This window comes from Adiantum capillus-veneris, chromosome 16 (assembly GCF_014529385.1).
Source record: "Adiantum capillus-veneris isolate H3 chromosome 16, ASM1452938v2, whole genome shotgun sequence".
NCBI classification, from domain to species: domain Eukaryota; kingdom Viridiplantae; phylum Streptophyta; class Polypodiopsida; order Polypodiales; family Pteridaceae; genus Adiantum; species Adiantum capillus-veneris.
The window spans coordinates 4,372,771-4,389,748 of NC_140946.1; the positions used below are offsets into that span (position 1 = coordinate 4,372,771).

The 16,978-nt window shown below is 43.8% G+C and overlaps 1 protein-coding gene across 2 annotated transcripts in view; it reads right to left on the minus strand.

Moving 5' to 3' along the window:
- LOC147438473 (putative yippee-like protein Os10g0369500) overlaps positions 1-16,619 on the minus strand; it is a 33,812-nt gene extending 17,193 nt beyond the window's left edge. Inside the window, exons 1-3 of one of the 2 annotated variants that reach the window (XM_086484575.1) lie at positions 16,406-16,619; positions 16,225-16,333; positions 15,969-16,103 (exon numbers count right to left, since the gene is read on the minus strand). In XM_086484575.1, the coding sequence (XP_086340701.1) occupies positions 16,017-16,103; positions 16,225-16,333; positions 16,406-16,548 (339 nt within the window). In that variant the 5' untranslated portion in view covers positions 16,549-16,619 and the 3' untranslated portion in view covers positions 15,969-16,016. Of the gene's footprint in view, positions 1-15,753; positions 16,104-16,224; positions 16,334-16,405 lie in introns of those variants that run through there. The other variant, XM_086484573.1, reaches the window with a different exon arrangement.
- Between the last annotated feature and the right edge of the window lie 359 nt (positions 16,620-16,978).

Consider the following 16,978-nt stretch of genomic DNA (forward strand, 5'->3'; position numbering starts at 1 on the left):
TTGAGAAAGCGGTGTGAAACTACTGGATGAAAGACAATGCTTTATTCGTATCCTTGAATCCAGAGAAATAATCACATTTGACACTTTGATTGCTATCCTTCAATTCTTTCTTGCCTTTGCGAGGCTCCAAATCATGATACTTGGTTGGCCAAAGTATGTGGCTCCGCTTTCTTCAAAATGTAGAGCCAACGGTAGAGGATCTTTCATGTGAATCATCCTCTTCGTTCGATCTGTCATAGCACCTTTTAGCTATCTTGACACAGTTCTTTGATGCTTTCGTTTCATCGGCCGCCTCTCATCCTCATCATCAAAATTAGAACTAGAGTCCTTGTTTTTGAAGTGAACACGTCGACTATATTTTTTTCTCGACTCCTCTGCTAGGTTGGAAAAGTGGGCTTTCTACCCAAGTAGTCGGGGAAAGACTTGGACTTTGACTTGTGTCCCTTGTGTGTCGAATGTCCCTTGTGACTACAGATTCAGTGCTTGTTTTGCCAGATCTGTCTAAGTCATTCGTCGTGCAGTGTGATGCACGTTGAAACAGCATTGGTGTTGCCTTGATGCAGAAAGGCCAAGTCGTGGCATATGAGAGTAGAGTACTCTCTGACACTGAAAAGACTAATCAAGTTTATGAGAAAGAATTGCTAGTTGTAATCCATGCACTTTTCACTTGGAAGCACTATTTGCTTGGTGTTGATTTTGTAGTGCAAACGGATAACCAAACTCTCAGATACTTTCTCACACAAAGAAAGTTGTCAGAGAAACACATGCGCCAAGGAAATTTTCTATCAATGTTCCATTTTCAGATAGTGCATGTGGAAGGCAAGAAAAATGTGGTTGCTGATGCTTTATCACGCAAACCACAAGTGTCAGCTGTTTAAATTTCTTATCATCAGGAACTTGATGACATGAAAGAGCAGTATGCAATGGATGAAGATTTTTTTGAAATCTATGAACAACTGATCAACGGACAACATCATGATCATTACGTTCTTAAAGATGGCTTTATCATGATGTATGGCCGACTATGCGTTATAAACCCCTTAAGGCCAAAAGTTTTGCTTGAAAGTCATGCTCCACCGTATGTTGGACATCATGGCATTGATGCTACTATCAAAGCGGTAGAGACTTTCTTTTATTGGCTAGCTTTGAGATCAAATGTGGATGCATATGTCAGATCTTGACTAATATGCCAAAAGGTCAAGTTTGACGGACAAAAGGCACCAGGGTATTGCAACCGCTGCCTATTCCAGAGAGGCCGTGGGAAAGTATTGCCATGGACTTCATTTTTTATCTTCCAAGAACAACTACAGGGAATGATGGAATCTGGACAATCATTTGCAGATTCAGCAAGCAAGCACACTTCATTCCTGTGAGAAAGAAGATTAAGCCAGAACACATGGTCAAGATATTCATGCGGACTATCTTTAAGTACCATGGGATGCCACAGTCAATTGTCAATGATAGGGACCTAAGAATGACTAGCTTGTTTTGGAAAGCATTGTTTGAGAACATGGGCACTACTCTAAAGTTCTCATCTTCTTTTCATCCACAAACAGATGGACAATCTGAAGACGCAAATTCTACTGTCTTGGATCTGCTAAAGTGCTATGTTTCAGAACATAAGGCATCTTGGGAGCATTAAATGCCCCTAATTGAGTATGCTTACAACAATATAGTGCATTCCTCAACTGGCAAAGCACCTTTTGAAATAGTTGAAGGTGGAAAGAAAGTGCCTCCCATTTTGCAAACAAGGGACAAGATATTTGAAGCGGATTATTATGTGGAAGGATGGCAAGAAGCTTACAAAAGGTCGAGTAGGCCTTAGAAAAGTCACAAGCTAAACACAAAAGAGCTGCTGACAACCATCATCGAGAGCTCTTGTTTAAAGAGAACGATTGGGTCTTGCTACGGTTTGAAAAGGCACGACTGAGAAAGAGGAAGGGCAAGGAACATCTAATTCCTAAGTTTAGTATGCGTTACTATGGCCCTTTTCAAGTCTCAGAGAAGATCAGCGATGTGGCATATAGGCTGAAGTTGCCTGAGAACTGGAAGATCCATAATGAATTCCATGTGAGCCTGTTGAGGCCCTTTGTTGGAGAAGTGCCAGAAGAGATGGTTCAAGAAGAACAGCCTGAAGTCGAGGATTTAGATGAAATTCTAATTCCTAAGTAAATTCTGGCACACAAAGATAGGAGAGTCAAAGGTCAAGTTGCAAGACGATTTTTGGTGAAGTTTTAAGAACTATTCACCAATGGATGCCAAATGGATGGACGAGGTTGAACTGGCCGATTTGCCTCAGTTGTTGCAACTTTACAAAGAGGCTTTCCAATTGGATTCTACAGTGACATGAAATGCTTTTTGAAGCAGTGTACATTATTGTACAGTTGTATGGTGCACTTCGTTTGAATAATGTACAGAATTAGACTTGACATGTGTTGTCATTGAATGAAATTTCAGTGCTTTGAAGTTGTAATCGTTACAATTCAATAGAATGATTATACATGTGACACTGTGTTGCATCCGGAAGCATGTATATGAAAGGCTCCAAGTAAGCATATTTGACTACATTTATGTGAGGCTTGAACTTGCGATGGCACAAATGGTAGTGGGGAATTCCTATCATTGCCCACTGTCATCCGTTAGCAAGAGAAACATGCGATGACACAAATAACCTGAGGAATCTTGAGGAATCTTGTTATCATCTGGTGTCATCCGTTAGCATGCGTGGCTTGCAATCGAGGTCGCTTGCTTCTTTCAAGAGGGGGGTATGTCACCAGGTGGTGATATTTTTGCAATTGCTTTCTCTATTTATATATAGATATATCTTTTTCTTCTTCTTTTGCTGTTGTTGCTTTCCCCCAATTTTCTTCGATTAAGCTTGGACCATTGCATGGCCAGAGAAGACGGCCATTGGGACATTGGACTAATGGTTTGTTTGAGCCTTAATATTGGCACTGAAGAATAGAATGGCAGTGGATTAGGGACTATGTGTTTGGCCACTGGAAAAGCTGCACAACAGTGCCTAGCCGGAAATGAATCTGCACTCCTGTGAGTGGACACTGATTGAGAGTCACTGTATCTGTGCCACACTGCATTTTTAGATGCGGTCACAGTGTTGAAAGATGGTCAGAAGACCCGAGGGAATGCAATGGAAGTGATCCCTAAAATTTAGGGAGTTGCTATTTTTGGACCTTGAAATGTGTTCATGTCATTAGCTCCGGAATGACAAGAGGAACATTTTATTACTCTGCCACTAAGTCAACTGAGCAACCGATTGAAATATTTTTAGATCGGAAGGTACAAAGAGGGAAAACCATGCATGAGTGCCACTTTGGCACATTTTTGGGTACTTTCTAGCTTGAGAGAAGAAGAAGAAGAAGAGAGTTTTATAGTCGTAGGAAACAATCCCGAGAGACCTTAAAAATCTAGCCGACGAGGAGAGAGAGAGGGCATTGAAATTGGACGTTGGGCTGCATTTTTCAGACGCATGGTGGATTGTCAGGGACACGAGCAGTGTGGTGTGCTTCCCTCTTCCCTTGCTTTATGTACGGAGGTGATCCGCTCCCTCTAGCCTCTCTCTCTCTCCCACATAAATACATGCCATAATGCCCCACAAGAGGGCTTTCGCAATTGAACATGCGCAATCGTGTGGGTTTAATGCTTAAATGCCGAGGCAAGAGCCTCTTGAACAGGTACCTGGGGTAGCTAACTGCAACCCACAAACAGGTACAGGAATTCTCCCCACTGTTTTATGCTGATTTCTCGCATTTCAGATTGTGGAATTGTGAGGAAATCAAAGGGCAGGTAGCCCTGTGCATGGGGAATAGTGAGAGGATCGTGTAGAAGCCCTCACTGAAGGGTACAGGTCCGAAATTAGGGGAAAACAGGCTGCTGTACAGAAATTGCAGGTCTTGGGTTTTGGCCCTACTTGATCATACAGGTGCACAAGCGTCCCGAGAGTGTTCCACAGAGTTTGGGCAGCAGGTACAGGGGAAAACAGAGAATTACAGCTTGCTGTAATTTTCTGACAGGTTTTGAAAAGCGTGCCAATCGCCGGAAGAAGTTGTCCTTACAATGGGATTTTGGTCATAATGAGTTTTAGAGCCATTATGTCGCCAAAATTTGGCCAAAAACAGGTTATGGCTGCCAATTACAAGTGTGGACAGCTTTGTTGGATTTAGAGCTTTAAGCTTGTAAAGTTTCACTCTGTTAAGAAATACCGCAAGGGGCACCGGACTTCGGGGCCTATCTGGTGTGTGAGCGAGGAAGTGAGATTTGAAGTCTATGTGTGAGTGAAAAGTCCGGGTATTTTACTGTTTGAAGCACCGCTTTATGGGTTTTAATTAGACAGTTTGTGGAGGTTGCCTCGCCTTTGCATCGGTAACTTTTGGCATAGACACTGCTAATAGTCCAAAAGTTTCAAGGTACAGCTCTCTCTGAACTTTGAAGAGATTTTGTGATGTTCTCCACCTCCATCCACTTTGCATCGAGGGGCAAAAAGTACCCTTGACCATATTATCTATCGAACCTAGCTTACCTTTCTGTTCTTTTTAATTTTTCCTCTATGCTTTATGACTTGTTGGTAGCCTCGTTGCCTCCCTATCCTTGGCACCACAATTTGGATCTTTGAAATTCTCTGATCTACCGATTGATTCCCTTTATGTTCTTTTCTTTGCCCTGGACCTGTTGTAGCTTCATTGGCCTCCCCTGTCCGCTAGCATTTTCATCTCAAAAGTCAAAATTCTCTAATGAACCCTCAGCTGATTCCTCTGCTTCATCGAAACCCTTAAATGCACTCTCATCCGATTCCCTTTCTACTCCGAAATCCTCTGATGAACTTCCATTTGTTTCCCTTGGTTCGTCGCCCTCAGATACACTATCACCGGATTCCCTTACTTCTCCGGAATCCTCTTATGAACTTTCATCCGGTTCCCCTTGTTCATTCTCTTCACTCAAGGACTCTTGCCCTGTTGAGGCGGACACTAGCCTGTCCATGGGATAAGTCAATGAACCGGCATGCATTCCAAAACCTTGCTTGGCATGTCCCATAAGGCTCTAAATAATACTATTGCAAACAATACTCTCGAATCTCTTTTGGCAAACCACAACAAAACCACTCAATCTGGTCCCTCAAAGTGATCCTCCGAAACCAAGACACTGGCAAAAAGGTATCTGAAAACCTCTAAAAATAGTCATCCAACGTGTCTTTCTTAGTCATTCTCAAATGATGCCAAGCCGTGATCACATCTTCTTCATATTCTTTTGATATCCAAGTTGACGTGAAAATTTTCTTGAATTTCACCCACATCGTAGGTGCTTCTCTGCATAACAACAGAGTAGACCACCAGGTATGTGCATTTCCTTTCAAGTAAGATGCCGCCCTTCACACCTTGGTGCATTTCGAGAATCGACCTCCTAAAAAGGCGACGTCAAACTGTTGTATGAACTCAAGGGTTCTATGGGCGTCCTCGTAGCCGGAAAACGTGTCGAACCTGACTACTTGACCCCATCCTTGAGCTCCCTCATCTTCTTGCCCATCTGTTCACTGTCAGAAGATGACGAGCTTTCCTTCTCTACACTACTAGATGGCCTCCTAGACTTTTCAAAAATCTACTTTTCTTGTGTTTCTTACTTTTTCTCCGCTTCTTCTCCTTTTTCTCATCCTCTTGGGTGATAGAGGACGACGAGTGGTTGAAACTCTCTAAAGACAAAGAGAAATCTGAGTCATCCCTCGAAACAAACACGCTTCTTGGATTTGCTTACCACCTTGAAATTCGGCTTCCGGCCCAAATAACCGAGGAAATCCGTCGATTTCCTCTTCTTTCGAAAGTGCTTCAAGCCTTTCATTAACCAGTTCATCTTCTCTGCAAGAGCTCTATCGAACTCTTTCTGCGAGTACACTTTCCACTTTTTTGCACTCGGCTTTCCTTTCAGCTTCCTTCAACACTTAAGAGGAGAATCAATGGCCTCTCGCCATCTTGAGTGAATCTCATCAATCGGGTAATCTGTCACGAGGACGTGGCAACTGCTAACCTTAGTTGTTGGTTTCTTTCCAATGATTTTTGTTTAATTTTTGAGACCCTCTTTTTGAAGTTGCAAATGGTCGGACATTGTATGGCCAATGTGAACGGTAGTTTCACCCGCAGACGGGAAGTTGGTCGGCACTGGAATCCGTATGGTAAGAGGATGTCTAGGCTCAGAGCAAGATCATACAGGTCCCCCCCGTCGCACTTAGCAAGTTGGTGGATACTAGGAAGTGAACTCAATAAAGGCATAAAGTCAAGGTGGGATCACCAACAGAAAGTATCCGACAGTTGGGCCACATTGCACTTTTGGATGCGGTCCCAATGAGGATAGATGGTCAGAAGACCAGCAGGAGCCCGACGGAAGCATCTCCTAAAAATTAGGGAACTGCTATTTTGGGCCGTGAAATGTGTTTGCGTCATTACCTTCGGTATGACCAAGGGAACATTTTAGTACTCTGCTGCAAAGTCAACTGATGCACCAGTTGAGAGATTTTTAAGCAGGAAACCCAATGCGGGGAAATTGCATGCATGAGTGCCAAGTGCACTTTTTGGTCAATTTACCAAGTTTGGGAGAAGAGAACTCGTAACTGACTTTCTGGAGCAGTTTTGGAGGCTGTTAACGCTGATTTTCAGCCATTTCTCTCCATTTTTGAGCTTCCCATGACTTTGCCTAGGTCCAAGGAGCTCATTTTCAGCATTGGAAGGCATCAGATGCGTGTTTACAGGGCTGTTTTGCTGCGTTTTCAACGATACGCAGGTTTTGGCAACCATGGAAATCTTCCCCTTTTTGCATCTATTTGTTCATAGATGTATTACAGGTCAAGGGCAGCAGAGGGAGCGCTCGATTTATGCTGGGAGGATGCTTCATTGAGAACCTGTCACAGGTTAAGAGCTATGGAGTGCTTCCTTTCCCTCTCATGTACAGTGTGGTGCTAGGAGTGATGCCCTGCACACTACACACTGCTCTCTCTCCATAGTCACAAGGGACGCATTCCGGGACGGGGGAACGGGGGACAGGGCTGAAATGGATTTTTAGTGTAAAAAAGAGAGCGGGACGGCAAGTGGGGACGGGAAGCCCAAAAAAGGGCGTCCCCTGTTACTATGTCTCTCTCTCCCCTACGTGCAGTTATGTGATGCCCCACAAGAGGGCTACTCATTTGACTAATGTACAGTTGTGTGAGTTCATGCTTTTGTGCTGAGGCAAGAGCCTCCTTGAGCAGGAACAGGGGAGCAGGCACTGGTGAGGGTCATAACCTCACCGTACAGGTGCAAAATCAGCGCTGTGTATGCGCTGTAAATTCACTGTTTTTCAGCCATACGGACGCCAGGATCATTGGGAATCGTGCCCCACTGGCAAAGGACAGTTAGGGGACTGTTTGGGGCTGAAAACAGGGCAAAAACCAGTAAATACAGCGTGCTGAATTTACTGTTTTTGGACAGGAATCAGAGGGTATACGACAGTGCAAGCGAGTTCCAGCAGGGGAATTGGTTTCGCGCAAGTTTTGGGGCTGTTATGCTGCCGAAATTTGGCCAAATCAAATGGTATCTAGGTGGATACACGTGAAGGATTCCCAGGACCTTACCTTGTAATTTACCCTCCTAAAGAATAAAGAAATACCGAAAGGGGCGCCAATTTTGGGGCCTACAGGTTGTCGGCGTCTGCTCGGAGCATTCTAGCTTCCGAGCCGTGTGTGTATTCAAGTGTTAACTCCCGTCGCAGGTTCTCTTTGCAAAGTGCTATGTGTGTGTGTGTTTAAAGTAAAGAATTTCGGGTGAAAGCCAACGCCTACCGCCCTACGGGCCGGTTTCATAATCCTTTGGATACTTCACATATTCGGGTTTCTAGAGTACTTGATCGATCTTTTTTTACACGTTCAACTTGCAATTGACATTTGTACTTCACTCTGGCAAATTTCCCGTCAAAAATTCACCTAAATCTCCGTCTATTTCTTCAATTCTCGTGGCCTCTCGCCATCTTGAATGAATCTGATCAATCGGGTAATTCTTCAGATACTTCACATATTTCGTGTTTTTGGAGTACTTGATCGATCTTTTTTTAGATGTGTCACGTTGACGTTTGTACTCCGTTGTGGCAAATTTCCCCGTCAAAAATTCGCCTAAATCTCTGTTTGTTTCTTCAATTCCCGTGTTGGGTTTCAACTTTTCTTTGTCTCCCCGCAAAGGGGTGTTGTCTCTCCCAAACTTTCGGCGAGAACCCATGTGTGCTGCATATACCATTGTTACAGGCTTGGACACTCCAAGCAAGAAATCAATAGCAACACACGAACAGAAACTGCAAAATCATTGAACTTGAAGAGAGAGAGAGAGAGAGAGAGAGAGAGAGAGAGGAGAGTCTACACGGCACGGCTGAGTTCCGAGCCAAGATACATTGTGTCACAAACTGCTGACGTGTCAAGCCGCTGAAGACCTAAGCCGACTTGTAGATCCCCACCAAAGGGCCTAAACCCTAGAAGCAACAGAAGCAGAAGAAGCAGCAGTAGAAGAAGAAGTCTTACTAACTTATGGGACCCCGTCCAATGGGGGTCAGTGGACCTAAAGAGATAAAATAAAGCAGGACCCCACACACACACACTCCAACTCTCTTGCGTAGCTGATGACGTGGAAAGCCTGTACGGAACCCCCGTAAAACGCGCTGACATGCTAATGTGGCAGACTCTACAAACAATCCCGCAATTCCCGCTGACAGTGCCACGTGGCAGCCGTACGGATTTCCGCAAAGCACGCTAGCAGCTTTTGGACACCCGCTTTTGGACCAAATGCTTTTGATTTTATAGCTTTTCATGTGAACCGCTTTTCATAGGCCAAGGGCCTTTAGATATGAGCCAAGGGATCATTTTCTGTCACGCTCCCACGTAGAGGTGCAGAGGATGGAGTATCTGCGTTGTACTAAGTTCAAACAATAAAAAGAAATACCAAAAGGGGCGCCAAGGTTTGGGGCCAATGCTCTCTCAAGGTGGAACTTCACCACTCTCTTCTCGTGTGTTTTGCATCTCTTTCAGTTGAGTGTTATTTGAAGTGCTTAAAGTTGTTCAATCTGTTCTTTTCTGTTGGCACGTGGTGCCTAGTCCCGCAACACATTGGCTCCAAAGATTGGCTCCCCTTCCGGTATTTCTTTATTATTATGCTCGCAAAGTGTAACTCCCGAGGGTCCAACTCTCTCCGAGACTCTGCGTCCAAAGGGCATAGTCTCGAAGTAACAGCCCAAAGGGCACTTATAACAGTACAAGGGATGCCCAAAAGCAGAGCCCCAAAAGCATCAGTTGCAAAGCATTGTTCACCAAAAGACGACGTAACACTGCCAAAACCCAACACTATAAAAAGCGAAAATCCGTACAACTTGCCACATGGCGCTATCAAGGAATTTTCATACGGTCTACCACATCGGCATTTCATATGACCCTGCCACGTCAGCAATCAATACGTTTTACCAAAATCTGTCTCAGAGATCAAACTTTTGACTTTTAAGGGTTTTAGGCGCCTCAGCCAGTGCTCCATAAGTTCTTTAAGTTGCTGGGTTAGGATTTTAAAATCCTAACCCCTTTTTAGGCCCCTCAGCCACACTTCTTCAAAGTTCTCTTGGGTTCACTTTCTCTTGTCCACTTGGTTAGGCACGCCCTGTAATCACTTTGTGACACGGTCCTGCTTTATTTTTAAAGCATATAGGCCCCTCGGTCGGGTTTTGGTCGGGTTAGGTTATTAACCCTAACCCCCTTTGGGCCTCTCGACCATAACCTACAAGTTGTTTTGGGGCTAGGTTTTTAACCCTAACCCCCAAGTGTCCTCTCGGCCGAACATCTTTGGTTCGAGCATGTCATGCCATCAGTTTGTGACATACCCCCCTCTTGAAAGAATTGTAATCGCCCTCAATTACAACTGCAAATCAAACATAGGATAAAAACCAGCTCAGTAGATACTAACTCTAAGTATTGATATGCTAGACTACACATATCCACCACTTGCACAAAGACTTATCCCCGTCAAGATCTTACAAGATCTTAATGATCCTTGTAAATTATTTAGCAATCATATCCAAACCGTGTTGATCTTTTCACGGATGACTTGATCTACTAAATCTCGTTATTATCACATTCACACCACCCGTCAAGTGACCAGACAAAATGTGGTAGCCATTTCATATTTCCGTCACATACTCAAACAATCACACATGAGAGGGCACATGTAACAAATTTATTTTTAGGAATTCCCATTTCAAAGGTACATCTTTTCATAAAGCCATTCAACACAACATTGTCAGCTTGATAGTACCTTGAAATCTCAAAAGACAAAGGAGTGGAGTGACTCCCAACTTGTGCAACCTGCACCGCACTAGATTCAATTGCTAATTCATCGGTAGCTTTTGGAATAGTCGGAGCTAAATCAAAAGCCTCAAGGTAAAGCTCTAGGATCTCAAGAGTATCTGCTAAGTCCTCCTCCTCCATCCACTTGGCATCAAGAGCGGAATAATTCCTGAACTTGACCAAATATCTTCGTGTCATCTTACCTTCCAAATTCCATCATGCCCACTCCGAGTCTTCGAAAGATCAAAGAAAAAGTCCGTTGTGATACTCTCCCAAGTTCAGTGAGAAATAAATGAATGTTGTAGTAATCCGGGTAACTTTATGTCTGTCGAACTTGACCTTTTGACACACCAAACAAGTGCGTCCCCATCCTTTCTGAACTAAAGCTGAACTAAGGCCAGTAGAAGTATTTTTCCATACCTTTCAAGGTACTCTCAATGCCTCTATGCCAAACAAAGGGTGGAATAGGGCACTCTGTCATCACCTTTTTCATGGTCTTCCTCATCAAGTAGCCTTCCTTTAGAGCATAACCTGCTACTATCTCCCCACTTTCTATCCAGTCAAAGATGTTTGCAAAATCTAGATTTGTAGCGCACTGATCAATCATATCTTTGAAATTATGGCGCACCGAGATGGTGGATTCCTCTGTCTTTCGAGACCTTGTGTTTGCCACTGAATTCTCCTTTCCCATAACATGATCAATCTGGAAATGGTATTGTGCAAAATGTTCGCCCATCTCATTTGCTTATCTAAGAGTTGCTTTTGGGACAAGCGGTATCTCAAGCTTTGATTATGTGAACACTCAGAAATCTACTCCGAGCAGAAAAAGCCGCCATTGAGTTAGAGCATGTATCACCGCTTATAGCTCGTTCTCATAGATATGTGAAGCTCGCTTCGGTCTAGAAAACATTCTACTCTCACAGGCTACAACACGGTCTTTCTAAACACTATGGATGAATCTAAGAATTCAAGTTTTTCAAAGTTAGAAGTTGGGCGTCAAAGTTTCCTTCAAACTCATGCCTATTGTTTCTTCGAGGGATTTCAAGTGTCGACTTTTCATCTTCAACTTCCTCTTCCACTCGAATTTCCACTCTCTTTTTCTCTTCCATATGATCGTATTCTTCACGAGGAGTTGCATCCATGGTCTGTTGCTACAAAATTCGGATCCCTCTCTGTAGAAGAGGAATAGATTGGTGCTCTAATACCACTATAATCGACGAAGTAACCTGACAAGGCGAAAAGACAGACAACACCACCACAAACTGAATTGAAATAGCAAATACGTAACTTGCCAAGAGGACTCAACACACAGACGTGACACATGAAGGAGCGAAGTTCCTTATCAGATGCACTGGCCCCTAGGTAGACACCCCTTGTGGTCCTTTATTGCTTGAATCTTCACAACGTACAACTGCCAAGACAATCCTCTCTTCACGTGCAAATATGCAAGCATGTAGTGGCTCCCCCAAGGTCTCATATAAAAAAGCACATGCTACAAAGGCTTTGTTTTACAAGTTGCTCCCAAAAATAACTACTATCAAAAACTAGTGGCCAAAAGCCATGAGAATCGTCGCTTTCAATCGCTTTGTCAAAAAGCTCTCCAATGGATAGTTGTCGCATCGTCACGTACATACGACCTGCCACATAAGCAACCCATGAACCCCGTCGCATTCGCACCGCAATCGCGTTGTACATTGTGAGCTTGAATCTCGATAAGCTTAGCTTTGGCTCTGACTCTTGCTCCTCTTCCAATTCTCTTGAGTCATGCCACATCATCAAATTGTAGCACACGTCTTCCAAGTAAGTTGTTGTCTATCCATCTCCTCCAAACATCTAGCTCTTGACAAGTCATATTGCCCCAAATCTTTTGCTGGAAAGGTATCAAGGATATCATGAAAGGAGAGGCCCACGCTGAGCACTGAGGAGCATTAGTAAATATGGACTTGAAAGCACGTCACCAAGGGCTATCCACATCTATGGAACCATATCTTGGGGCATAGCATAGTGCTTGACAATAAATGATATAAGAAATACTTCTAAGGACCACCGTCAAGAAAAAGATCTCTAATGACGAGCTTCGAAAGCAAGGCTTGGCTCAATAAGCTTTGGGTCATTGATACCCAAACTGCCCTCCTCCCTCGGCATCATGATGGAGTGCCATGCCACTCACCTCTGAGTGTCTCCTGAACTATCTAAGCCTCCATAGAAAAAATTGCACACTAGACGTCGCATCTAAATTTAAATTCCTGCATGCAAAGTCCAACAAGTATGACACAACTTGCTCCAAATACACTACAGAGCTGGGTCAAACAACCGCTACACTGAAATGTCAATGCCCACCTCAAATCCCAAATAACGGCAAGTCTAACAAGGCACTACACAGGTCAAGCCATCTGAAAATCCCTAATGGCACTCCTCCTCCACACAACCCAAAAGACCTTAAGGTTTGTGCCAATTGCTGGCGATCGAGAAGGATGAGGGCAAGCGACTAGCTTGACTGTCTTGCCCACTCGATTGCTTCATGAAAGATAGATATATCGATCACCATGCAACGATCCTAAACAATCTGCACAAAGCTTTTGTAAGATAGACAAGGAAAGAATAAGTTTTGTGCCGAATGGCGCGCGAAGCCAGTGTTTTGAGGTAGACAAGTTACCCGTGCGCACCGTTTGGCACATGAGAGAGAGAGAGAGAGAGAGAGAGAGAGAGAGAGAGAGAGTTAAATAAAATGTGATGACTCCTGTTTTTGTCAATGGAGGCCTATCACCCTCACGTCCCCTAAGTATAAGATCTTAGCTCACATGTTGCTAACACCTTGATCTAAATGCGAGATTCTACATCTCTTGGATTTGTGAATCTTTTCCCAACCTCAAGGTACGGCAACCCTTTGGGCTACTATGGCTATATTCCCTTTGAGCCCTTTTCTCAAGCAGAGGCTCTTGCCTTCTGCTCCTACTCCCTCGTGCAAAGGGAGGTCACCTACGAACAAATAGTGTTGGATCAAACAGCATGAAAAGCATCACCTGTCAAGACTCAAAACTTGGAAAGCGACTCCTCGGAAGAGAACTCTGTAGCAAGACCCTTCTCCTCGGATCCTACACTCCCAAAAGGCGCATTCTCACGATCCTTCTCTTAAATCAGCCCTGTCTACAACGTCTCAAGGCTAAAAACACAAGCTTGTTGCGATAAAAATGACCCTCGAAAGCTCTTCTTTGCGATGAAACTCTTATACTCGATCGTTACAACATCCGATATACTTGGGGCAACCATATAGACACTCAAGAACATTATCTTCATCGTTGGACTCTGCAACTTCTTTATGGAAGCGAAGTGCTTTCTACAACTAATCCAAGAGAGGGGAGAGGAATAGCTGATTTGCTCTCGTGCATCTCTCTCTCCCCTTTGCACATATGGTAATGCCCCACTAGTTGGGCTTTTCAGATGACCATGCACAATTATGGGGGTTTTATGCGCTTTTGCCAAGGCAAGAGCCTTATGTACAAGAACCGGATTACCTAATTGCTAATCCCCTTCAGGTATGCACAGTTCCATCGCGAAAGAATGCAAAAACGGAGTTTTCTCACGTGAAAACATGTTTGATTTACAAAGGAACTATCCCATTGCATGCGGGAGCACCTGAGACATGCGTAGGCGTGCTCCCTCCGCTCAAGGCGGTCCAAAACAAAGAATTACATCCTGCTGTGTTTTTCTGCAAGTTTAGGGTTTCGCACCTAAACTGCAGGGAATTGCAAGAGGAGCCTCGGAAAGACCTTGAGATGCGTGTACAGGACAGTAGGCACCTAACAATGGCAAAACAGAAAATTATAGCATGCTGAAATTGACCTGCAGCTCACTAGAAAGCTTCCATACCGCAACGGAAAATGTCCTTGACGCGTTCTTTTGACCTACAGGGATATTTGCACTGTTATGCTGGCGAAATTGGGTCAAAATCCTGCAATTACGGCCATGGATAGGTTTGGACAGCTTTGTGAGGGTTAGATGAAAGCCTTCGGATCGTTTATTTGCCAGGGGAGCCTCGGGAAAGCATTGGGTGCTTGTACATGTCAATTTAGAGAGATTTCCCGTGAGGAATCTCGTCTAATTCAAGGGGCAAGTGACCCTACAGGTGCGAGAGCTCGAGGGCTACCCAAAAAAGTGATCGACACGCAGATCAAAGGGCAAAATAGAGAATTCAGCGAGCTGCAATTTCTCGCCAAGTTTTGCAAAGAGCTCTAAAGTGCGTGGAAAGTCTATGTTTGCATGGGATTTTGTCCATGGAGACTTCTACTGTGGTTATGTTTCCGAAATCGGGTTGGAGTAGAGGAATTTCAGCCTGATAAAAGTGGGACAGCTTGTAGAAGTTTACAAGTTTTTCTCAAGTATAATAAGAATAAAGAAATACCGAAAGGGACGCCAATCTTTGGGGCCAACAAGGTGTCGTTGTCTGCTTGGTAGCACTCTAGCTGCCAGGCTGTGGTTTGTCTTCAAGTGTTGAATTCCAGTCACAGGCTTATTCGTGAAGTTCCTTTGTGTTCTAAAGTATAAAGTAAAGTTTCGGGTTGAAAGCCCACATCTACCACCCTACGGGCCGGTTTCAAAGAACCACTGGAAAAAAAAAATCTTGTTTGAGATAGAGCGTAACCCAAGACCACTTGGCCATGTCGATCTCTCTAATCTGTGTTTTAGTAGAGTAACAAGTAACCCAAGAAAGAAGGGCTTCTCCACCCTCCCCTCGTTCCTCTTTGTGAGGATCTGTGTCCTAATTCTAGTATTCATACTTATTTACTATGATTCTGAACAGAACTAGAAAAAAATAAGAGACTATGTGTTTGATTAATTGAATGAACGAAGCTGAGTACAATAGGCTCCTATCTCCTTCTACAAAAGTAAATATTTTATTCCTCAAAAAATCACCCCATGTGTTTGAACCCCAAAGTGCACGACAAGCAATGTCAGATGTGCCATATTCAATGTGCAAAAAATCACCCCATGTGTTTGAACCCCAGAGTGCATGACAAGCAATGTCAGATGTGCCATATTCAATGTGCAAGACACTCTTCATGTAAGAGCCTAAGTTTAGCCGTACTCCAAATGCAAATGTGAAAGATAAAGGACACTATAAAGGTGATCCAATGACAGCTAAGAAAATAGTAAGTGTCAATGAAAAAGGGGCTTTCAGCATAGTTGATATCATGTTCCCTATTAAAGTGGCGAATTGTCCAATAGAAGTCAACTGATTCATTTTGCCGATCTATTTTTTAATTATATCCTGTGTAACCATTTTTCTCTCTCATATAGTCTCATACTACTATAGCAAAATAAATGCCTCCCTATGTATCACGGGAAGCTTACTCACTCTTGAGCTTCACCACATATGCACATAGTAGTTACCAACAAGGGAGCAGATAGCGAGTCAACTCTACAAGTCAATTTTCCTTGTACAAATAACTTTGGACTTTCTATGAAATCAAGAGCATCCACAAACTTCAGCAGACTCTAAAGCATCTAACAAAACACCTGCACAGTTACATTCAGAGACATGTGACGAGGCAACCTGTTGACGCGACTTCCAAGAGTTTCTAATAAATAGGTTTGCAATGTTTTCTACATCCTATACACTTACCAACGTAAGATGAGTCAATGTCTATTCTACAAAGCCTTTCCCTTGATTTCATGAAAAGGACTTCCTCACCATCCTTGCTTTCTCCATGATGTATTTTCCTTCCTTGTATTTCTCTTTTTCTTCGTAGGCTTTCTCCTGCTCCAAAAAATAGACTTCTCATGCCCAAGAAAGAAAAAAGTACATGCAATCGCACAAAGACCTACGCACACACACCACTACACTTGCATTCAAAAAAGCATCATGGAGAAGAGCTCACATATCTCCAGCCAAGTATCTGAAAGCAGGAGCTGCAGTGTATATCCATCACAGTGTGCAAGCCGGTCATCAAAATGCGTTCCTCGCGAGGACCCAAGCAGACGTTCACCCTGCAGCACATGAGACGTTTACTCACCAATCATTACCACCACGCAAGGCAAACCGAAGAGCACAATTCCTACACATGATTGAAGAGATATGCAGGCCCAAAGCGGCCTTGAAAGGTCTTGGCGTAAATCTGGTCGTGAGTGGCAGCATGCGCCTTGCAAATGCTGCAGCAGTAGATAAGATCGCCACTCAGGTACTCCTTGAAGAGCTGTCCCATGAATGATACGAACGATGACTTAAGTTAGCTGCAGCGAGCTCCCACCAAACGAGTATAGACATAACCACACGAGTTGAAATTAATGCAAAGAATAGAGCATTGGTGGAAGGGTGGGAATGTGAGGGTTAGTCGAAGGCTGAGAATACGAGAAAGTGGAGTTGTTTTTGGAAAGTGGCTTGCATGCAGTAGATAGGGCAGCGAGGCAAGATTTACAAGCACATATTGCATGTTGGACGCCACAGTAGCTGCGTGCTTGACTAAGCATGGGCAGGTAGGGAAAACCCAACAGTAGATGTGTGTGTGACTGAGCATGGGTAGGCAGGGGAAACCCACAGTACAATCACCTTGCAATCTCACCACAAGATGCCTAACACTTCACTAGAAGAGGCCATCATGCATGCATTACCATCGTGCCTAGCCTATTACTTGC